The sequence below is a fragment of the Pongo abelii genome, chromosome 7, assembly GCF_028885655.2.
Source record: "Pongo abelii isolate AG06213 chromosome 7, NHGRI_mPonAbe1-v2.0_pri, whole genome shotgun sequence".
NCBI lineage: Eukaryota > Metazoa > Chordata > Mammalia > Primates > Hominidae > Pongo > Pongo abelii.
In genome coordinates, this window is record NC_071992.2 from 139,961,271 (window position 1) to 139,984,641 (window position 23,371).

A 23,371-nucleotide genomic window follows, 5' to 3' on the forward strand; every position below is an offset into this window, starting at 1 on the left:
GAAAAGTTCAAACAATCTAATTCCATTTATATGGAGTTCAAAAATAGGCATAACTGATCTAAGGTGTTGAAAGTCAGGACAGTGGTTACCTTTGGAGAGTCTAGTCACAGGAAGGGGGTGTTAAGGGGCCATGTGGGATCCTTTAATGTCTGGTGTCTTGACCTGGATGCTGGTTACAGTTGTTCGGTACTTTCTCTAATCCTGCTTCTACCCCTGCTTCCCTAGGCCAAATGGGCCTTGAGCCTAGAGAGATGAAGTGAAGAATGTAGGAGAATATTTCTCCTTGGCCACTGTAGACCACGATCTGCTTTCACATTTACTATCACAGTTTTCTCAAGAGTGTTGGGCAAATGAAGTTTTCCCATTTTATAGGCAAGGGCATCATAGCTTAGTGAGCTGCCCAAGGGGCTGTGCCTCATACAGTGAGAGTCAGACTGCAAGCCCAGGTCCTTGGATGCTCTTCATGAGGCCTGCTGGTATTTTTATTTCTCCATGCTGCCTCTCTGGACTGGACCAACTGGTCTCCTGAGCTCCGTCTAGCTTCATGACTAGGAAATGCTACATTTGCCTTTGAGTCTTGAAACTAATCCAAGAAACTCCAGCATTTTGACCATTATCTTTGTTTATATAGCCTTATCTTGAACTACTTTTTTAAAAAAGCAATGCTTCTAATTGAGGAGATAAAAATATTGTACGTTGAAAAAAAAACCCCCACAGGTTGGAGTCCCATTAAACTCTGGAGGAGAAACGATGGTGTTCGTTGTTAGATTTTCTCAGGTCTACTGCATGGACATATGGCATTCTGTGTGACACATTTTTGCTTCAACCACAAAATTTCATGAATTTTCAGTCACTGAATAATGAAATTAATCATCATTGCAGACAAAAAGAAGGGGGCAATTTTGAAGGCAAAAGTATTTCCTTGAAAACGTATTGAGAAACAAAGCACTTGGCCACATTCACGGGGACTGAGCCCTCAGGGGATAAGTGTCCAGAGCCTTAGGCATGGAACAGCAAGTCATTCTGTTCCCATGGGATAAGAAGCTGGTGGCCAAGCGTCCAAGGTTTATTTAGTCTCTGGTTCTGTATATCTACAGCCATGGCTAGTAGCTAGGCATTGTTAACAGGCCATAAGAGAGTTCTTTTTGCCCTTTGAAGATAACAGGAGGTGTGAGGGCAACAAGGAAAATCACAGTCCCACTGAGTGCCTACCGGGTGCACCCTCTGCTTCCATTTTATTTGATGTCTGATCAAGTGGAGGCTGTTTATAACCCCACACATAAGGGAACTCAGGGATCTGGAAGTGAAGTCAGAATTCTTTGAGGTGGGAAACCACTGAAGGGATTTAAAGAAAGAAGTCATCTGGCTAGGTCTATCTTTTAGAAAAATAAGTGGGTTTATTCCTCCCCACCCCTGCTAGAATTGCCCCTTCAATCCATACTCCTGGTGGTGGCAGTGGGGAGAGTGAGCTGGAAGAGGAGAGGATGGAGCCAGGAAGAGCAGTGAGAGGGCTTCTTTTTATAGTCTGGGTGAGAGATCTTTGCATCCCCAACCAATGCATCCATGAGGCAGTGCCAACTCCTCCTTCCCATCCTTTCTGCTGCCATTGTTATACATTTTACCTCTATATGTTATTCCTCTTGCCATTCATCTCTTTATTATTTCTCCTAACATTCATATGATCATCTTAGGTGTTTTCTCCTCCTCCAGCCTTGAGAAGGAGGAGAATACAATAATTTCAGAAGTGTAATTTGGGCAACTATGTCTCTGTGGCATTGGATGACTTGCCTAGAATCTTTATTCAGGTTGGAAGATCTGGAGGGCAACTGCTTTAGGTTGGGTGAGGTCCCAGCCTACCTTACAAAGGAGTTGAGTATTGTGTGGTCTCATCATCACCTCTAGTGAGGAGCTGGGGACAAGGACAAGTGCCCACACCCTCTGTGATGGACACAGAAATTTGAGGCCTTGGTACATTCTTTCCCAAGGATCCCTGGAGTGAGGAAGAGGAGGGAGAGGGAGGGGGATGGAGAATTACATGGTCCCAGCCTACGTTGTGAAGGAGTTGAGTGGTGAAGGAGCTGGCACAAGGTAGCAAAAACCTGGACATCTTCATCCCATCTCATATTCTCCTTTTACAGGTGGAGAAGTGAAGGGCCAGAGGAAGGAAGTGAATTATAATCGCCATCATTACAAGTTGCTGAGTGCTGGCTACCTTGTGCCAACTACCTCTTTCAATCCTTGCCCTGTGAAGGAGCGTATTAATTTTCTGTGGCTATTGTAACAAATTACCTCAAACTTGGTGGCTTAAAACAATTGATTTTTAAAAACAAATAGCAGTTGATTCTCTCAAAGTTCTGGAGGCCAGAAGTCCAAAATTGAGGTATTGGCGGGCCACATTCCCTCCAGAGGCTCTAGGGGAGAATTCCTCCTTGGCTCTTTCAGCTTTGAGTGGCTTCAGGCATTCCTTGGCCTGTGGGCTGCGTAACTTCAATCTCTGCCTTGGTCTGCACACATACGTCTATGTCTCAGATATCTCTCTGCTTTCCTAAAGACACTTGTCATTGAATTTAGCGTCCTCCCAGTAATCCAGGATGATCTCACCTTGAGATCCTTTACTTAGTTACACTTGCAAAGACCTTTTTTTTTTTTTTTTCAAATAAGGTGAGATCGTTTTGGAGGGAGCATCATTCAGCTCAGTGCAGGGTGATGTCATCATCATCTCCATTTTACTGAATAGGACTTTGAAGCTCAGAGAAGTGAAGGGTCCTTCCCTGGGCCACACAGTCAGCAGATGGCAGAGATGAGCTCCATGGCCATTGCTGTTTGCAGTACACTCTATTTGATAACAGTAATGGTAATAATGGCTAACCCTGACCACACTCACATATATTAATTCAGTTAATCCCCTCAAAAATGCTATGAGAAGAGAAATATTATCATAGTCCCCACTTTAGAGATGAGGAAACAGAGGAACAGAGAGGTTGATTAATTTTCCCACGGCCACACAGCAGTGAAGAGCAGAGCCAGGGTTGAACCCCAGGCACATTGGCTCCAAATCTGACATCAAAGATCACCACACAAACCATTGTCCGAATTGTTTTCAGTGGTGGCTGGTGAGTTTTAAAAAGGGTTCTGGAAGATGGGCCCCTATGATTCAATGGGGGAAGGCAGACTGTAGGCAAGATGGGAGAGATTTGGGAAACACTTGCAGGAAGGGACACTTTTCTGTGACTCAGGAGACACTTTTCTGTGACTCACTCTTCAGTGGCTCTCTAGGTTCTTTCACCTCCTGGCTGGTGGCCCTGGGGCAAACTTCCCCTTCCTGATGCAGATAGTGCGGGCATCCTGGGTCAGCCAAGCTAGGAGCTGCCCTCTCGCTTCCTTGCTTCACTCCTTCAGCGATGTCCAATCCCCTTCAGTGATGTCCAGTCGGTCAATTGGATCCACTTTGTGATCCATTCTCTGTGAATCCTGCCTCCTTGTTTCAGGTCCCCTCTCCTCCCTTTGCTTCCCATTGTTACTGTAAGTGGCCAAAGCTCGTCATCTCTCCCAGGGATGGAAATGGCTGGGATCCGCACTCTCTAGGCTTCTCCATCCTTCCCCCAGCTGCCAGCAGCACTCACGGGGCAAAGACTGTCGCCATGACCATTCCACCCCTTCCCCATATGCATTCCCCATGCCATCCTACAAACACATCTTCTCTTTCATTTGTGCATCCTAAATGCCTGGACTGCCATCATTCATTCATGCATTTATGCATTCAACATGTGTTGTTGATTGTCTGCTTCGTGTCAGGTACCAGGGAAACAGACACGAATGATGAACAAGGCAGACATGTTCTGTGTCTGCATGGATCTTCCATTTGGTTTGGGACATCAACTAAGTAAACTCAGAAAGTAAATAAACAATAAATAATGATGATGAAATGGATGAAGGGAAGAAACAAGGGGTGAGAGAGAATAATGCGGTGGGTGGGGTGGGGGCTACTTTTGATAGGGTGGCCAGGAAGGGTGCTGTGGAGGTGCTGGAAGGGTCTTGCAACGATTGAATGAGGTCATGTAGGGAAGCCCTTAGGATCCTGTCTGATGCAGAGTAAGTAGGCAATAAACGTCAGCCATTGTCATTCACAGATTCATTCATTCAACAAAAATCTTCTGAGGGCTAATTGTTACGCCCATGTGCATAAACGCCAGTGATCTCAGTCCCAGGTGGAGAATGATCTCGGTTCCCTCAACCCCATTAGCATTCTTAGTTTTGCTTTTCAGATAAGTAAGCCAAATAAATCCATAGGCAAAGTGGGAATTAATTCTGTTTTCTTCTCCAACACTCCATGAAAGATAAATGTCTCAGAGGCCCTGCTAATGAATTCCACTGCTTTTCTCCTTGGTCTTATCTTCAGCATAGATGTCGCTACATTGCTTCCCTTAAAGCCTCTTTCAGAAGGTTTTGATTTTGCTGTTGCCCTGAGTTGGCCCTCTTGCCTGTGACTGTGGACAGGGCTGACAGGTCTTTTGGGGAAACGGCGTAGACAGCTGCTGATTTTGAATAGGACAGACCTCTATGCCTGCATCTTCCTCACTTACAAACACCTCAGATTCTTGAATCCCCATCTGTGTCCTCAAAGCACCATTTTCTGGACCACTGACTTGTTATGGGAGGGTTACTGGGGAATTCTGGATCGCAGGCCCTGGCATTCTAATTAAATCAAACAAGTGAAATGAAGAGGAAAAGAGGCTCATGGATATCTTTAGGAAAAACAAAACCCAAATTCCCCACATGAAGAGAATGACGTGGTATTTGAACAGGAGCCTAGAATTCCTATAAGACTGCGTGAGAGCTGACATTTCGGAAGCAGACCCCACCCACATCCCAGCACCCTCCACATCGGCTTCTGCTTTAACATACAGCCTCCCATGACGTCACCCCAAAGGCTGATGTTGGCAAGATTGAGAACAGGACCTTGTGGGTAACATTGTGCCAACAGATTAGTCTTCTTATGTAATTTCTTATGCCTGGCCCTGGGCTTCTCTTCATGGACCCTAATTCCTTCTCCAATGGTATTTGGTGAATGTCGCTCACCTTGGACTTTTGGGAAGGTAATTGGAAGCTATGTTTTGTATATATTGGCCTGTAGTCCTTGGAATCCATTAAAAAATTGCTAGTCCCTATGAAATGGTTTAGTTAGGTTCAATACATATTTGCTTAGCATCTTCTCAGTGGCAGGTCCTATGCAAGAAGTGGAGGATAGAGGGATGAAAGACACAGTCTTCAGCCATGAGATGCCCTTGATGAAATGTGGGACATGGGGTGAGTCGGTGTCATGGTGGCCCAGCCTGGGGCAGAGTTGGCTGAGGGCTCCCCAAGAATGGCTTCTTGGGGGCAGATAGCATCTGCAGTGGGTCAACTGGTGCTTGCCCCCAAATTCATGTCCACTCAGAACCTTAGAATGTGACCTTACTTGGAAATCGAGTCTTTGCAGATATAATTAAGGTAAGAATCAAGATAAGACCATGCTGGGAAGGGGGGCCCTAAATCCAATGAGAATGTCCTCATAAAGAAAATGGCACAGAAAGAGAAGGCCGTGGGAGGACTCAGGCAGATGGGAGTGACGCAGCAGTAAGCCAAAGAAAGTCAAAGATGGTTAGAACCAGCAGAAGCCAGGAAGAGGCATGGAAAGATTTCTTCCTAGAGCCTTCAGAGGGAGCTCAGCCCTGCTGACACTTTGATTTTGAACTTCTAGCCTCTAGAACTGTAAAAGAATCAATTGCTCTTGTTTCAAGCCACCCAGTTTGTGACACTTTGTAACAGCAGTCCCAGGAAACAAATACAGTATGGAAGCACCTGAGATGAGCCACTGGAGTCTTGCCATTGCTTTCCTGCCCCTTTCCTTGTTCCAGCACATCAGGCTGGGAGACCTCCACTGCTCTGTGAGCTCCTGGGTAGTAGGAGCCTCACCCTACTCCACCACTCCCACATTTAATGTGATGTCTGACACATAGGAGTCTATGGCCAATATTTGTTGAATGCATGAATAACCGAGTGTGTGAATGAATGAATAAGCAGAAGAGTAGTACTAACAAGCGTGGACCAGTTAGCTGGTGGAGATAAAAGGGCCACCCTTACGGTCAGGGTAACTGCAAAATCAAAACCTTCTGAAAGGGGCTGTAAGGTGGACCAAGCTGCACGAAGCGGGTCCTCCGGTGTGAAAAGCCATGGCCGCTGCCGTGGAGGGGCTGTTCTGGGTTATCTACTTCAACGGCTGATCCTTGGTAAAAGTGGATATTTAGGAATGTTTTGCATGGGGGATGTGCAGACTAGGCAGCAATCAGGACAAGAAGAAGGGCCAAAATAGAAAGGAGGAGAAGAGAACCGAGCTGTGTCCATTGCCCACTCTATGGTAGACACTGTGCTGTGTCCATTAATGTCCATGATCTTTCTCTCTGTCCTTGAAACAGTTCATCAGGGAGGTAAAAATTCCTTCTTTTACAGATGTGGAAGCTGAGGTGCAGAGAGGTGAAACCTGTCAAAAGTAATACTGCCAGTAAGTGGTAGAACTGCCAAACTCGAATCGAGCCCAGGTCTCTTTTGCTCCCAAGTTTGTGTTCTCTGCAGTGCAACATGCTGCTTCTGCCAATAAGTGATTGCTGGGAAGGGAAATTGGGGTACCTTGGCTGAAAAAGGCTTTAATGTCTCCCAAGTCCGGGGGACTGGAGGAGGAATTCTCTGAAAAATGATCTAAGAAGACAGCACCTTGGCAGAGATCTGGGGATCCCAATCATCCGAAGGCCATCTGCTCTACGCTTTCAGCTGGTCTTGAATAAGGTTTTCTGGGTAAAAATCTGTATTATTTTCCTCCTGTCATAGTTTACTACTCTAGGCTATGTTTTTCATTGTTCTCAGATAGAACTGCAATCATTTTTTTTTTTTTTTTTTTAAGATAGGGTCTCTCTCTGTTGCCCAGGCTGGAGTGCTGAGGTGCAATCACAGCACCCTCGACCTCCCGGGCTCAGCTGATCCTCCCATCTCAGCCTCCAGAGTAACTGGGACTACAGGTCCCACAACCACACCTGGCTAATTTTTGTATCTTTTTTGTAGAGACGGGGTTTCACCACGTTGCCCAGGCTGGTCTTGAACTCCTGGGCTCAAGTGATCCACCCACCTCGGCCTCCCAAAATGCTAGGATTATATAGGTGGGAGCCACTGTGCCTGGCTTTGCAATCATTTTTAAAGGTTAGACACCATCTAGGTTTCTATCTGATTTAAACTCCCAGTTTGTTTGATAATTTAGCCCTTGTTTTCACCCCTTAGCAGCCTGGACACCCCGATGATGTTTGGGGCCCATTCACTCATGCATCCATTCATTCATCCTACAAGCATGTGAGCATTGTCTGCCAAACACTGACTGAGCTTGGCCTGGGACTTCAAAGGGCACCAAGCCTCTGTCCTTGCCCCCTTTAAGAGCTCCCACTCCAGACTGATTCAGTAAGTGCCTATTGTGCTTCAGTCTGACAGGGGCTAGAATCAAGGGAGGGATCCTGGGTAGAAAGTTTGGAGAAGGCTCCACAGAGGAGGTGAGGGTCAAGCAAGAGTTCACTAGGAAGGGTAGGGAAAGGCATCATAGCAGAGGGACTAACATGTGCAAAGGCACAGAGGCATGATGTGTTTGGCTTACTGGGGCTAGGGGAGGACCCAGACATCCCAGGCAGGATGATGTGTTTGAGTAAGACCAGTCACAGTCCTTTGTCCTCTGGGATATGACAGACTTTTGTTATAGGTGGGAAAGGTAAATTCAGCCTATGCTGGGACTTTGGTTTTAAGAAGTAGATACTTGGGCCTTTGTGTTGTTACCAGAAAGAGTGGATGCTGAAGAGGTTGAGGCAGGATCATAGGATGGGGCCATCTAGAGGGGGACTGGAGGTTCCAGGCTGGGAGGGTTCACCCTAGGAGCCACCACTGCTTATGGGCAGAGTATCAGGAGGGTCTCAAAGGGCAGAGTATCAGGAAGTGTCTCAAAGAGAGGAGCCAGGATTCCAGTGACTCTGTCCTGCTGGGGCCATGTCCTTCTGTCAGGGGATGGCCCGATGCAGTAACTAGCTGGTCATGCCCTGGCCAGTGTGTGGTCTGAGGGAGGCCTCAGGACAGCCAGGCCTTCTTTTAAGATGCTGGCTAGGAGTCAGGTGGTTTGTGTGGTGCTGAATGCCACAGTCTCCCCAGGTCCTGCTCCCCACTGCCCCATCTCCCTGCTTCAGTTCCTTCCTGCCATAGCTATTTTCTCTGCTAGCTCCTTCTCCTCTGCTCACTGCTTTGCATTGGCATGGGGTGTTTGATCTTTGTGTTTTCTTGCTGAGCCCTTGCTTTACTTCAATTTCTCTCTCTTCCCTCATTGCCTGTTGAGATGATTAGCCAGGCTGTTTGACATTTTTCACTTAGAGCGTTTCAGTTTAACGGCTGCTGGCTAAATACATTTTGACCTCAGCCATGGACTGTGACTCTCTCCCCAGCCAGTGAGGCCAATGAAGCCTTGTGCCAAAACCATCTCTCTTTCTTTCTGGGCTGAGATTGTCCTTGGCAGGTTGGAGAGGAGCCCTCATATTCTGCAGATTATTTTGAAACCTCATTCAGATAATGGGTTTGGCTGCTGGGATGTCCAGGTGTGTGGATTCGTAGGCCATTCAGGCATCTTCCTTGACACACAAAGCTGGCCTGCGATGTGTCTGGCCCTAGTGCCATCTTTCTTTATAAATCCCAGGAGGCAATTTATGTAGTTCTTTTGTACCCCAGGGTGGCTTGGACAAGCTGTAAGTAGCCACAGACTCTGACGCCTTATTAAATATTGGACTGAGATGAAAGGAAAAGACAGTCAAGGCATTAGCAAGCTTCCAACAGAAGGATTTTTGGAGGCCACAGAAGGCATTTATAGACAAGACTTGCATTTCTAATTCCAGGCAGATAGGGTGCCCTGAATAAAGCCCTTTGCCCACCAGGCTTGACCCAGGTGGGCCATGTGATTTTGTACCCCACCCAGACTTGCTAGGCTCAGTTCAGGGTGGGTCGGGGGAAAGAAAGGGGGAAGGACAGAATGACTCTGAGCAGAGGATCTGGGGCATGGGAACTAGTGCCTCAACATGTTTACCTCTGAATTTGTGATGGAGATCTCAGAGACGATGTAGATCCAGCCTCTTCATTCATTTACTAATTCATTAATTCATTTATCATGTTTTTATGGAAGATCTATAACGTATGTGGCAGACACTGAGGCCAGTCCTGGGAATGCAGAGGTGAACAGGACAGAATAAGAAGTCTAGAGGGGAAGACAGAGATCAAATAATTACGAATAGGATAAGAGTCTCAAAGGAGAAGAATAGGGGGCTGGGCACGGTGGCTCATGCCTGTAATCCAAGCACTTTGGGAGGCCAAGGCGGGTGGATCACCTGAGATCAAGAGTTTGAGACAAGCCTGACCAACATGGTAAAACCCCATCTCTACTAAAAATACAAAATTAGCCGGGCATGGTGGCACATGCCTGTAATCTCAGCTACTTGGGAGGCTGAGGCAGGAGAATTGCTTGAACCCAGGAGGCGGAGGTTGCAGTGAGCCGAGATCGCACCATTGCACTCCAACCTGAGCAACAAGAGTGAAACCCCGTCTCAAAACAAACAAACAAACAAACAAAAAACAAAAAAACCCAACAACAACAACAAGAAGAAAAACGAAAGGGGGAATGATAAGGGTATTTAATAGGAGAGCTGGCCCAAACTGGAGTGGGGGAAGCATGGAAGACACACCTGATGCTGTGACTCTTAATCTGGTGTGTAAGGTGTAAATTGAAATTATGTAGGGTGAGGAGGTAAGAGAGGTGTGTATCAGGTAATGGCAACTGCACATGCAAAGGCCCTGAGGAAAGAGAGAAGGGTGTAAAGTAAAGAAGGATGGCTGGGCCTGAGACAACTTCAAGGAGTGAGGGTGGCAAAAGATGAGGCCAGAGAGATAGGTGGGTGCTGGATTAGGGAATGAACTAGAAGCTACATAAAGGATTGGGGGCTTTGTGCAAAGGTCTCTGAGAAGCCATGGAATCATTTTAAGCACAGGCGTAACATGATCAGGTCTGTGTTTTAAAAAGATCACTCTGGCCGGGCGCGGTGGCTCACGCCTGTAATCCCAGCACTTTGGGAGGCCAAGGCAGGCAGATCACGAGGTCAGGAGATTGAGACCATCCTGGCTAACACGGTGAAACCTCGTCTCTACTAAAAATACAAAAAATTAGCCAGGCGTGATGGCAGGTGCCTGTAGTCCCAGCTACTCGGGAGGCTGAGGCAGGAGAATGGCGTGAACCCAGGAGGCGGAGCTTGCAGTGCTGATATTGCATCACTGCAGTCCAGCTTGGGTGACAGAGCGAGACTCCATCTCAAAAAAAAAAAAAAAAAAGATCACTCTGACTGTTGCTCAAGGAAGGCTCATGGGGCAGGAGTGGAAGCAGGGGGCACATTTTGGAGGCTGATCAGATGAGGATGGCTTGAGTTGGGGAAGCACCAGGGAAGATGGAGAAGCTGGAGGTGTTTGTGATCTATTTCCCAGGGGTGTTGCAGACAGGACCTGTTGATGGATTACATGAAGGGTGGGTGGTCAGGGAAGGAAGGCATCTTTGAGCAGAGGCCTGGGGGGGTTGAGGGAATGAACCATGTGGGTATGATGTATGGGGCAAATGTTTTCAGGAGGAGGGCACAGCAAGTGTGAAAACGAAAGAGGGAATGTGTTAGTCCATTTTCTGCAGCTATGAAGGAATACCTGAGGCTGGGTAATTAATAGAAAACAGGTTTATTTGGTTCATGGTTATACAGGCTGTCCAAGAAACATGGCACCAGCACCTGCTTTTGGTGAGGGCTTCAGGCTGCTTCCACTCATGGTGGAGGGGAAGGAGAGCATATTAGTCCGTTTTCATGCTGCTGATAAAGACATACCCAAGACTGGGTAATGTATAAAGAAAAAGACATTTAGTGGACTCACAGTTCCACGTGGCTGGGGGGGCCTCACAATCAGGGTGGGAGGTAAAAGGCACGTCTTACATGGTGGCACACAAGAGAGAATGAGAGCCGAGTGAAAAGGGAAACCCCTTATAAAACCTTCAGATCTCGTGAGACTTATTCACTATCATGAGAACAGTATGGGGGAAACCACCCCCATGATTCAATTATCTCCCACCGGGGTCCTCTCATATTATGGGAGCTGCAATTCAAGATGAGATTTGGGTAGGGACACAGCCAAATCATATTAGAGAGCCAGCATTTCACATGAGAGGGAGCAAAAGAGAGGGGAAGGGTGCCATGCCCTTTTAAGCAATCAACTGTCCTGTGAATTAATAGAGGTGGGACTGAGAGCCTGAATAGACGGGGTTTAAAGAGACTAGGTTGGAACAAGATGCCAGCCAGCAGCTAAGGGGACAGTGTCCAGGCTGAGGAGCAGGGCTGGTGATCCACGGAGGGTCTCTGAACCACAGCCAAGAGATCTGGGGAGCAGAGCAGAGCTTCAGACCCCAGCAGGAGAATCTGAAGTACAAAAAAGACAACTTAGAAAGAAGGAAAAGTCTAGAACATGAACCTGGAGAGCCAGATGGGGAGGAAGGCTACAGCTTGGAGTGAACTCTGGTGCCAGGCTCAGGGCAGCAAGACTGATGGCAGATGCTTCCGTTGGTGGGGAGAGGACTTAGCCTACATTGCTAGGCTCAGACGGGCTGATCATGACCGGAGGGGAATGAAACCAGCCATGCAGGTCTTCTGTGCCCACAGCTGAGCAGGGCAGTGGTTGTCGACCCTGACTGTACATTTCAATCATCTGGGAAGCTTTTCAAAAAATACAGTGTTCTGCCCCCAGCCTCAAAGCATCCCTATTCATTTTTCTCGAATGGAGCTGGCCCCATTTTCAAACATCTTCCCAGATGACTGTGTTGTGCAGGCAGCGCTGAGAACTGCCGTTCTCCACTTCAGCTTATTCCTGTGTTTGGGACTGAGCCAGTGTGGGAGGCACCTCGAGATAACAGGAGCTATAGAGATAGTCAGCCCTGGCATCTGAGGGCAATGACTGCTGTAAGCACTGAAGGAATTTGTTGACTTTCCCCAGAAGAGCAATCCTCATAACACTGACCAAAATGAACATCCTGATTAATTATGCAGGTTTATAGCTCCCCAGAGGCTGCAGAAAAACATCATTTGGCACCAGAAACAAACTTTATTCTGGCAGTGCAGGATAATTTTACAAACATTAGATACTGAGTTGTGCATACGTGTCTGGAATTTCAATGTACTACATCCATAGAATGCAGAAAAACAAGGTCAGGGCCAATTTCTCACGCTGCCACCTGGACCAGGAATCCTCTGGGGTCTCTCAGCCCTCTTGTTCCGGATTTCAGTGGTGTCCTGGGCAGATGTGGTTTTCGTCTGGATTTCTCTCTTTGGGGAAATGCTTCTAACCCATTATATGTAGTTTGGATGGGCTGTCAGTGACAACAGGTAACCCCACCTCTGTCTGTGGGGATGTGGTCCAGGACTAGCCAGTCCTGGCAACAGTGATTGGCTCAAGAGGTAGACATGGAATTCAAAAAAGGGCCATAAACATTGTTTTTTAGGTTTAATATATGGATAATGGCAAAGTTCTCGCCTGAAGATATAAAGCTGGAAAATGAGTCTGGGTTTATCATTTGTCATTGTCCACACACTGTGTGGGTAAATGAAGAAGATTGCTAGAGAGAGAGGAAAAGCTAGGGAGGAGAGAGAGGAAGAGAGAGGGGAGACTGAGAGAGAAAGAGAGAGGGGGCAGAGAGAGGCAGAGAGACAGAGAAGAGAGAGAAGCAGAGAGGGGGAGACAGACAGACTCAGAGAGAGAGACAGAAACTGAGACAGAAAGGAGACAGGCCAGGCGTGGTGGCTTACGCCTGTAATCTCAGCATTTGGGAGGCTGAGGCCGGTGGATCACTTGAGACCAGGAGTTCGTGACCAGCCTGGCCAACATAGTGAAACCCTGTCTTTACTGAAACGCAAAAATTAGCTGGACTTGGTGGCACATGCCTATAATCCCAGCTACTCAGGAGGCTGAGGCGTGAGAATCGCTTGAACCTGGGAGGTGGGGGTTTCAGTGAGCCAAGATAGCACCACTGCACTCCAGGCTGGGCTACAGAGCGAAACTCCATCTCAAAAAAAAAAAAAAAAAAAAAAAGAGAGAGAGAGAGAGACAGAGACAGACAGAGATAAGGGAGAGAGAGAAAGAAAGAAAGGGGAGAGACAGAGACAGATGGAGGTGGGGGAGAGAGATAAAGAGAGAGGCAGAGAAGGAGAGAGAGAGTTCTGGCAATGCAATGCCTAGTTCCAGGCCTCCCGACTCTGGTACCTCAGTCTTGTGAGCTCTCCCTGCAGCCTTTAAGGGTTAAGCCCTTTGGAGCTGGGTTTGTGTCCCTGGCAACAGAAGGCATTTTGACTAGGGCAGAAGGTTTCTTGTCGACCTCATGGGAGGGCAGATGTGCGGGGTATGCACTGGAGAGTGAGGCAGGCGTGGTCAAAGAGCTTGTGGGGCAGCTGTCCCTGGGATGTCCAGGTGTCCGTCTCGGGGTCGTAGCAATCGAAGGAGGAGGAGTCCTCAATGTTGCAGTCCGTGGTCAGCCGCCGCCCGCCCGTCACGTAGAGTTTGTTTCCCATCACCGTGGCCCCATGGTGCATCCTCCGGTCTTTCATGTCCGCACATTTGACAAATTTGTTGGATTGAGGGTCATAAGCAAGAATCCTCCTTGTGTAACCTGAAAACCAAATGACACATGCGCAAGCTCAGCATTGCTCATCTGGGACTGGAGGTCAGCAGTCCTGGGATGCGTCTGACTCCTGCCACTGCCTAAGGCTGAGGCTGGGGCTCTGAACTAGAGCGTGGGATGTTGAGCTAACCTGCCAAGGCCTGCTTTGTGGCAGAGTGGGGGCTGGCACCCAGATCTGTCTGACTCTAACCTTCACCCCAAGTTAAGGCAGCATATAAGCCATTCTTAGATTGGGAGCAGCCTCCTGATTCCTGTAACTTTCTCAGCCTCATTGGCCTCTTCCTCTCTCAAATGCCCACTCAAGAACTATGACAATCCTTTGGAAACTCAGAAGTGGGTTCCCCACAACAGCCCTATCTGGTAGTTACTTTTAGGATCCTCATTTTATGGATGGACAAACTGAGGCACAGAAAGATGTTTAACTTGCTAAAAAGTATATAGCCAGTTAGTGACAGAGCCAGGATTTGAGCCCATGTCTATCTGACCCCAATACCAGTCCTCTTAACCATGACATTATGATTTGATTACAGAGAAACAAACTATTAGTAGCTAATATTATAAGCAGAAGCAAACATTTTTTATTTACCGTGTATCTGGGATAGTGCTAAGTGCTTTAGATACACGAGTACATTAATTATCACAACAGCTCTGTGAGATAGGTATTATTTCATCCGTTATTTACAGATAAAGACAGGGAAAAACTTCTGGATGAGGAAAGAGTTTTGTCAGATTCTCCACGTTCTTCTGGTTGGTTGGATGTGCTTTTGAAAAGACAGTCTTGTAGAATAACATCTGTCTATGAGTGACCTTTTTTCCATGGAAGGTGCCAAGTTTGTGTCACGCCCAGTGATCCTCTGTTCAGACTCACCTCCCACAATGACAATCCGCTCCCCAAGCACCACAGCAGGGGCACACACGTTCTTGATCATTCTTGTCTCCATTTTGAACCACGAGTTTCTGGAAATGTGATAAACCTGAGGGAGAGACAGAATCATGGCACTGCATTTTAAAGTGAAATATTCTTAAAAAAAGACAGAAGTAGTAATTAAGAGGGTGAACTAGGAGAGAGATTTTTCTGTCTACTTTTTTCTGGTTTTAAAAATGTAGCTATTGTTAATAAACAAAACAGTATTGAAAAACAGGAAGAAGTATATTATTAAAAATTGATCTTATTGTGACCCCAGGAACTCGGTGGCTGTAATTCTATAGAATAGACCAAGAGTTTTGCATTGTAATATGTGTTTTACTTACCTTGCTTGGAACATGTTTTTCTTTTAATGAGAAATGAAGAAACTTTGGTATTCAGAAAACCAATGATTTTCCAATCATTTTTTATTTCTAGCTCATGTTTAAATTTCTAAATGTTCTAGTTTATCCAAGAAGGTCATAGAGCCAAGAATAAATCTGAGGCTAAGTGAGGAAGGCTTTTGAACAATTCATGCCCGAAAGTCATTACAGTCCTAGAAAAATGCAGCAGAGAAAGGGGAGAAAGACCAAAGCGAAGGGAGCAGGCTCTTTTGCCGTGCTTTGAAACAGTGTGTCAAATCAACACCCCCGAAACATGTTCTCCTGTGAGTGTCCTCAGTTTAAAATCTAAATATCAAATGTAAATTAGTTCATTATGGGCAAAATTTAGCACAAGAGATATAGGATGAATTTCATATAAGCAAAGAAGGAACAAGAACATTTATCTACAGAGGAAAATGGCATAGTATTCTTCGCTAGAAAACCTTTTCCTATAAAATAAAATTACGAGGCCGGGTGCAGTGGCTCACGCCTGTAATCTCAGCATTTTGGGAGGCCAAGGTGGGTGGATCACGGAGGTCAGGAGTTTGAGACCAGTCTGGCCAACATGGTGAAACTCCATCTCTACTAAAAATACAAAAAAAATTAGCTGCGTGTGGTGGTGCATGCCTGTAGTTCCAGCTACTCAGGAGGCTGAGGTGGGAGGATCACTAGAGCCCTGGAGGTGGAGGTTGCAGTGAGTTGAGATCGCACCACTGCACTCCAGCCTGGGTGACAGAGCAAAACTCCTTCTCAAAAAATAAAATAAAATAAAGTAAGATTACCAGCATTATTAAAGATGTCTAAAAAATCAGTTTACTAAATTTGATCTTCATAACCATCCTATGAGGTAGGTATTATTATTTCTTCCATCTTTCAGTTTAGACCACTGAGGCTCTGAGAGGTCAAATGACATGCCCAGGGTCATACAACTACAGTGAGTGGGAGGGCTGGTCTGACCAAGCCCAGAGTCCATGCTCTTCACCACCACACTCACGGCTCTGCCTGGAGCCATGAAACTGTGGTCTTTCCTGATGAAGGCTTTTGAGACTGGAGACCTCGTGAGGTCTCTGTCTGTCCTTCAAGAAGTCAGTGAATCCTGGAAGAGGCCAAGTGCTAGAGGAAGGGAAGGTCACAATGGCCGTTTCATCGGAAAATATGTAAGTGACAAACTCTCTGGAAAGTGGGATCCTTGGAAGAAAAGCAAACACTGGTTGCATTTTACTTGAATGAATAATTGCCTCCTGGCCTTTCTGTTCTCCTTCAGCTTTGGGTATGGCTTTAAAAATAGATTAAACATTTGCTCACCATGCTCGTAATACCCCAAAGAGGCTGGGGCAAGGATAACAAAGGATGATCTTTGACCAGTGAAGGAGGCGATATTTTGTTATGGTAAAGGATTTGCTTAATGCCATCCAGAAACAGGTAGAGAGAAGGCCAGGTGGAAAGGTACAGGTACAGTGCGATTTGCATCGTAACCCCATGGCAGCGTAGTTCTGAAAAGAACGCTTACACGCAGATGAACAAGCCTATGAAGAAAACTCTCAACCGGTGCCTGAAAATCCAACCTGCTCCATCAAGCAACTCCAGCCATTCATTTTAAACTGTATTCGAATGAGTAGAATGTCTATTTCAAAGCTAGTGCAAAGTAGATAAGAAAAGCATCCAAATGAATACTTTTCCCCTTCTCTCTCTTCTTAATTCTGAAATGCAAAAGGATCCCTCAGAGGTTTAATATTTTCTTGGCTTGGCAACATCTTGTTTGATGGTACTATACATTTCTTGATATGCTAGCTTGAAGCTTAAACTTTGAGTTTTATTCTCAGAAGGTCGATGGCAGTTTTGCAATGTGAAATAATGAACATATTTGTTGACTCTGTTTTGAAAAATAGAAAAGAAGGAGGGGCTCCAGCTTGACATGGAAGCACTTTGTTATCTGTATGGTGTGGTCAGAGCCTGGAGGGGAGCAGAATGTCTCCCCCACTTCAAGTAGAGGAATGGGATTTGGAACAGCGATTCTAGAAAGACTCGGAATCTGCCTGGATGGTCAGGGAGGAGCTGAAAATAATGGCTGGAGAAGTGAAGGCAAGAAAAAAATCTTCACTGGAACTGACCGAGTCCAAGCCATCACCACCCTTGCCTGGAACTCTAGAACAGTCTCCCAGTTCTCCTCTTTGTCCACTCAGGCCCCCTCCAATCCCTTCTCTACAAGGCATCCAGATGGAACTTCTAAAAATGTGAATGTGTTTTACCTTGTCCACCTTTCTTGAAAGCCTTCAATGAAGTTTTGTTCCTCTCAGGCTAATCCCAATTCTTTGACAAGGCCTAGAAAGCCCAGCCAGGCCAGCCTCATCTCCACAAATATCCATCCCTCAAGAAGGTTCCAGGATTTTTCTAGGAGGGGCTCAGGGGCTGTGATGTGGGTGGAGGAGGTTGCTCCCAGTAGCCTGAGAAGGGGGCTGATGGAGATCGCATGAAGACTGATGCCCGCCCCTAGCCAGCCCTCTGCACACTGCCCTTCTCCTCTTTGCTCTGTCTTGCAACTTCATTGTCCTGCTTTCCGCTGCCCAAGGCCATGGGCTGCACCTGTTTGTGCTTCAGGGCCTTCATGTGAGCTGCTCCCTTACCCAGGACCACTCCCGCTCCCTCAAGAGAGAACTCTGACTCTGGCTTCAGGAGGTGCAGGAGCTTCCTGCATCTCTCTCTAAGTTGGATCTTCCTTTATGTGCTTTCTTAGCACCCACCCCACCCCTGTCCCTCCCCTTTTATTCTCCATCCCCACCTTCCTCTCTCCTCTCCTGCCTCTCTGCTCAAGTCAGCTTCAGCCAACTTCACAGGGTTTGCTCCAACATTCCCTTAACCCTGGCACTCTCTCTGATTCTCTCTAGACCAGTGGTGTCCAATCTTTTGGCTTCCTTGGGCCACATTGGAAGGAGAGTTGTCTTGGGTCACACATAAAGCACACTAATACTAATGATAGCTGATGAGCTAAAAAAATCGCCAAAAAAAATCTCATCATGTTTTAAAGTTTATGAATTTGTGTTGGGCCACATTCAAAGCTGTCTTGGGCTGCATGCGTGTTGGGCAAGCTTGCTCTAGACTGATTTAGGGCATCCCGTCTGTGCTCTTAGAGCACCCCTCTCTTCAGCGTCTGAATTGCAACTGAGGGTTATGTGTAAATTGCTGGGTCTCCAGGCCCTTCACAGTGGTTGGTGTTCAACATAACTCTCATAAATGAGCAAAGTACATCTCGTGGGTGCTTCTGATTATCTGTAAAGGCGGGCTCAATATTCACGTTCTGCAGAGATTACCAGGAACTTGCATAAAGTTGGAAAACACTTAATATTCTGAAATGTGGCTTTTATTGATCATACTTCTCAGACAGCTTGTTAGTGAAATTAATGTCTGCTGATCATTAAAAGTAGGGGTTTCCCAACCTGGCTGCACCTCAGAGTCTCCTTGGGACTTTTGTAAACCATACATTTTAGGATCTCACACAAAGATATTTTGATTCAGTGATGTGAGGTCAGGTTCCAGGGGATTTGGTCACAGAGGTGTGGACCAAGGCTTGGGAATCTTCTTTTAAGGCCTTACTGACTTGAGTTAGAAGCATCTGCCAAATTCCTATGGGAATTCACTATCTGACATTCAATATGCTCTATAATAACTTGAATTTTTAGATATATATTTTTCTCATCAAATGAAGATAAACTCTGTGCATAGGGATGGTATTTGATATCCTTTGTATGTATTATTCTTGCACAAAAAGAATTCATAAATTGAAAAAAATCTTGCTGAAAATCCTTCTTCCCTCCCTCCCTTCCTCTCTTCCTTCCTTACAAATAACAAGTGTTTGTATGCGTGTACATGGGTGCACATGTGTGTGCATGTATGCACGTATTCATGTTCGTGCATATGTATTAATGTGTGCATGTATGTGTAGATATATGTAAATGTGTGTATGCATGCATGAATTGTATATTTGTATGCATGTGCACATGTATGCATGCTGGCATGTGCATATATGTGTGCATATGTGTATGCATGTATGCATGAATATACATTTCTGCATATATGTGTGCATGCATGTATGCATATGTTTGTGTATATGTGTGCATATATATATATTTACGTGCATATGTGTGTTTGTTGGTGTGTATGTATGCCTGTGCATGTGTGTGCTTGCTGGTGTGGGTGTGTCCATGCACACATACTCATGCAGTTACGTGATGGGAAGAACCGGCCATTTACCTGGATAAGGCGCACAGGGTTCTGCATGATGTCCTCTCCTCCAAAGAGATAGAGTCTTTGGTCTTTCACAGCGACTGCGGGATGGAGCACCCCCACGGGCATGCTGGCCATACTCTCCCAGACATTGCAGATGCTGTCATACCTTTCCATGGAGCCCATGAGCTCCTGCCCTTCTCCAATCCCCCCGATGGAGAAGATGAAGTTCTTATAGGCAGTGCTTCTGTGGGAGTAGCGGGCCACCAGCATGGGCTCCCCCAGCCTCCACTGATTGAGTTTCAGGGAGAAGATGTAGACATTGTGACTGACCAGACTCCTCCCTGAGCTGACAGCCATGCCCCCCAACACATAGACGCTGCGGTGCAAGGTGACGGCAGAGGCCTTGTACAGCCGTGTCGGGAGTTTGGCAAGGCTCTGCCATTGGCCGGTCTGTTTGCTGTACAGTAGGACGTCCCTGGTGGTCTGCTGGCTGTCCTTCCTTCCACCCAAGAGGATGAGGAAATCTTGGTAAGAATTTCTTGGAGGGACATGCAATAGGAGTTTGCAGTCTGGGGCGCTGGTGCCACACAAAGAGAACATCTGTCTCTTGGCCGTCTCCAAGATGATCTGGCATGCAGGCGAGGACTGCAGGAGGGCATCGTTGGCGATGAAATGGTGGAAGAAGGCCGGGTGGATGTACTGCAGCCTGACCTGCTTGAACAGTTCCTGTATGTATCGCTTCCGGGCCTGGAGGTCATGCTTGATCCAAACCATGAGGGCCTCAAACACCTTTTCCTCCTCCCCACAGAGCCCATCATCTCCGAGATAGTCCCTCAACTCCAAGGCACAGAGCTCCTTCAGGTCGGCTGACGCGGCCACCTCTGGGAAGGATGTCAGTGCCACCTCCCTGGCTTTCTTCTTGAGGGTCTCACAGCTTAAGACTTCTGAGAGTCTGATCATGCCCAGGCAGTTGCTGGGGGCCAGCTGGCTCTGCAAGTATGAGGAGCAGGCCTCAAACAGCTTGGGGAACTGTAGCATGGAGGCGGCCTCCATCACGGGGAGGACATTGTCAGCGGCGATACGTGCCTCCCCCGTGTACACGTAGGAGATGATCTGGTCCAGGGTTGGGGGGTCAATGCCTTTCAGCTGCACTTTGGCTTCACTCTTCTCCCGGAAGCTGCTGCAGAACATAGCCCTGAAGTAGGGGCTGCTAGAGGCCAGCACGTTACGGTGGCAGGGGATCTCCTGGGCACCGGCACAGATGCTCACATCAGTCAGGATCCTACTTTGCCTTAAGCAGTTGAGCTGCCTCAACAAGTCAGAAGAGAAGTCCTGGTCTTTGAAGAGCAGCCCATCTGGTGACTCCTTGTCCATCCTACAAAGAGGGAAGGAAGCCCCCAGAGTCAGCAAGAGTCAAATCTTTCTCAGCTGCATGTGCTGGAGGGTTCAGCTGCGGGGACTCCAAGACCAGTGCTCCTATTCCATTCCCCATGATGTTTGTGGATGTCACCATGGATATTGTGTAGGGAAGATTGGAAAGGAAGGCTATATACATCTCACACCTGAGCCCTTTTGGGTTATGGTTATTTTCAAAAGTAATAGGCAAATAGTATCTTCAGCTAATCTGAGAGAAACAACCAAACAAACAAACTAAAGTTGTTGGAAGTTACTCTGTTATCAGAAGCTGAAATGTTAGTCTGAAGCAAGATAACAGTCCATGCATTTGACCAGCTGAAGTTCATGAGCCTTTTTCCAGACCGATGGCATATCTGTTATTGAGTAACAGATGTCTAAACATCTCTTTCTGGGTGTCAATCATTCCCCAAGTATGATACTCTGGAGGTGTGGCCCTCGGGTCACTGGACAGAAAAGAGGGAAGAAAATGGAGCTTTGATACATATATTTAAATATGACTTCATTGAGTCTTGTTTTAAAGATGGAATAAATAAAAGGAAAGACCAAACAATCCCCTGGTTTATTGGATGACACCTGGCTGTCTACTTGCAGAAGAAATAAGCATGAGGGACACTTACCTTGTTTTGCTGTGGTGACATCCACTGGTGCCTGGTCTGGCTTATCCCCCCGGAGAGTTTCTACCTCTAGCTCCGAGGGAAACCATAAACCCCAGGCCTTTCTTCCAGTTGGCAAATGATTTGTCCTGGGAGATTTCTGGATTTGTTTATGCTGAAGGCACTTTCATAGTTTTCTAGAGCTTTGTGCAAGGACTGCTGGGCAGGGAGACAGTGTATACATTCCAGGGCTAAGAATAGTTGCATATGTACTTTCCACTGTTATGACATGTGACTTTCCAGTTGCCTTTTGCAGCAACCCGAGGGCCTGCAGGGCCGGCGCATGCCCACATGCCTTGTTTCCTTGGCAAGTGTTTACATCGGCAAAAATAGATCGGGAGGAGCAGCTTCTCTTAGAGAAGACTTTGCTGTCTGCTTGGAACCATCCCGAGTCCCCTGTCCTAAAAGTGCCTGGGAATTCTAGCCATCTGTAAACAGGTTGCTGTGACCTGTGGAGAGTCACTGAAGATGGTTCTGGGCCACAGTGAAGGTGGCAGGTGGTGACGAGGGAAGCCAGAACATGAGCCTGTGGGTGCTATTCAGTGGATCTCTATTTCCCACCATCTGCCTGGCAGGATCGCTGGGGAGAGCTGTGATTTCCTCCTCCAGGATCCTAGGTGATGAAATCCATGACAAAAGTTGTTGTTTTTTGTTGTTGTTGTTGTTGAGCACCCCAGGGTTTCCAGACTCCTGAAGGCCCAAACCTTTGTCAGGTCTCCTTACTCAGGAACCTCTGATTGACAGTGGCAAGGACGAGCTCCTCCTGTCACGTCTGCCTCTCCCAGACACGTGCTGATTGCTCTTCAGCTGGCTTTTTATAGTTCAGACTTCCTTTTCTGTCTTACTTTTCCATTTTGTCTTGTCTGGCAGCTTGAGCTAGAGGCAGGAGGCAAGGCATATTGCTTTAGGGAGAGAGAGAAAGAAGACGAAGGAGGATGAGGAGGAAGAAGAAGCAGGGACAGAGGGAGGGAGAGAGAAGAGAGGAGGAGGAAGAGGAGGAGGAGGAAAAGGAGGAGGTAGAGAATCGGGGGGGGAATGATGATAGTGATGTGGTAGGAGGCAGCTTTCAATAACAATCAGAATCACGAGAGAGAGTGAGGGGGACCTCAGGTCTGTCCTGCCCCTGCCTTCAGGGAGGTCCATGATTGTCTTAGCCACAAAAGGCAGGGAAGCCTGACTTTGTCTCCTACTCAAAGTCTTGCTCAACTAGTGCAATGGCCTTCCATGCATTTTTTTTTCCTTCGTTCCTAGTACTTCTCTCTCCAATACATCCACCCTGTCTCCTCTGGAGCAGCCCCTGGAAAGGCAACTCAGAATTTGCCAGTCCTCAGCATCGGGCCCTTCAGTGGTTCCCCATGTTTGCAGAACTCCTTAGCTGGAATCGGATTGGTGTCCTGTCTGCTTCTGGAACCATATCTACTGCCACTCATGTGTGGTAGTCTAGCTCCTTGAGACACTTACAGATCCTTGTATGCATCCGGTCGCTGTTGGGGAAGCTGGGCTGGCCTGGCCTTTGGAACACCACAGGGCAGGGTGGAAGGAAGAGGGTCTCTCATTCACAGTTGCAGATCGTAGAGTGAATTATGCCCAAAAGAGTCCAGAAGGTCAAGGCCGGGGAAATGGATCCAAAACATGTTACTGGGGCCACGGGCCCGGAGGCCAGAATTAGGAGCAGGAGGCCTAAGCTAAGGGGGTCAGAGACCCATGGAGGCACAAGCAGGGAGCAGGTGAGAGGAGCTGTTCCTCTGTATGTCCGAGTTGGTGAGCTGTGCTGGTGACATAATAAGTGAGTAGCCACATTCCTGAAAGAGCCCAGGGATCCTCTGATTCGTACTCTATCCCTTTCCATGAGCTCTTCCCCTCTGCTCACTCTATCATTTTCACTGTTTCTGTTCATCCTCCAAAACTTGGTTTGTGTTATCACTTCTCCGCAAGTCTTTTTACCCCTCTCTAAGACAATTAATTTCACACTCCTCTGTGCAGTTTCCATTCTTCTACA

General features: G+C 47.1%; 1 protein-coding gene across 1 annotated transcript; it reads right to left on the reverse strand.

Moving 5' to 3' along the window:
* Nucleotides 1–10,799: 10,799 nt before the first annotated feature.
* KLHL38 (kelch like family member 38) lies at nt 10,800–21,583 on the reverse strand. The gene is made up of 4 exons (XM_002833087.6): nt 21,337–21,583; nt 19,328–20,678; nt 14,661–14,766; nt 10,800–13,780 (listed from the first exon to the last, which is right to left on the reverse strand). The coding sequence occupies exons 2-4, from the start codon at nt 20,675–20,677 to the stop codon at nt 13,491–13,493; spliced, it is 1,746 nt and encodes a 581-aa protein (XP_002833133.2). The 5' UTR covers nt 20,678; nt 21,337–21,583; the 3' UTR covers nt 10,800–13,490.
* Between the last annotated feature and the right edge of the window lie 1,788 nt (nt 21,584–23,371).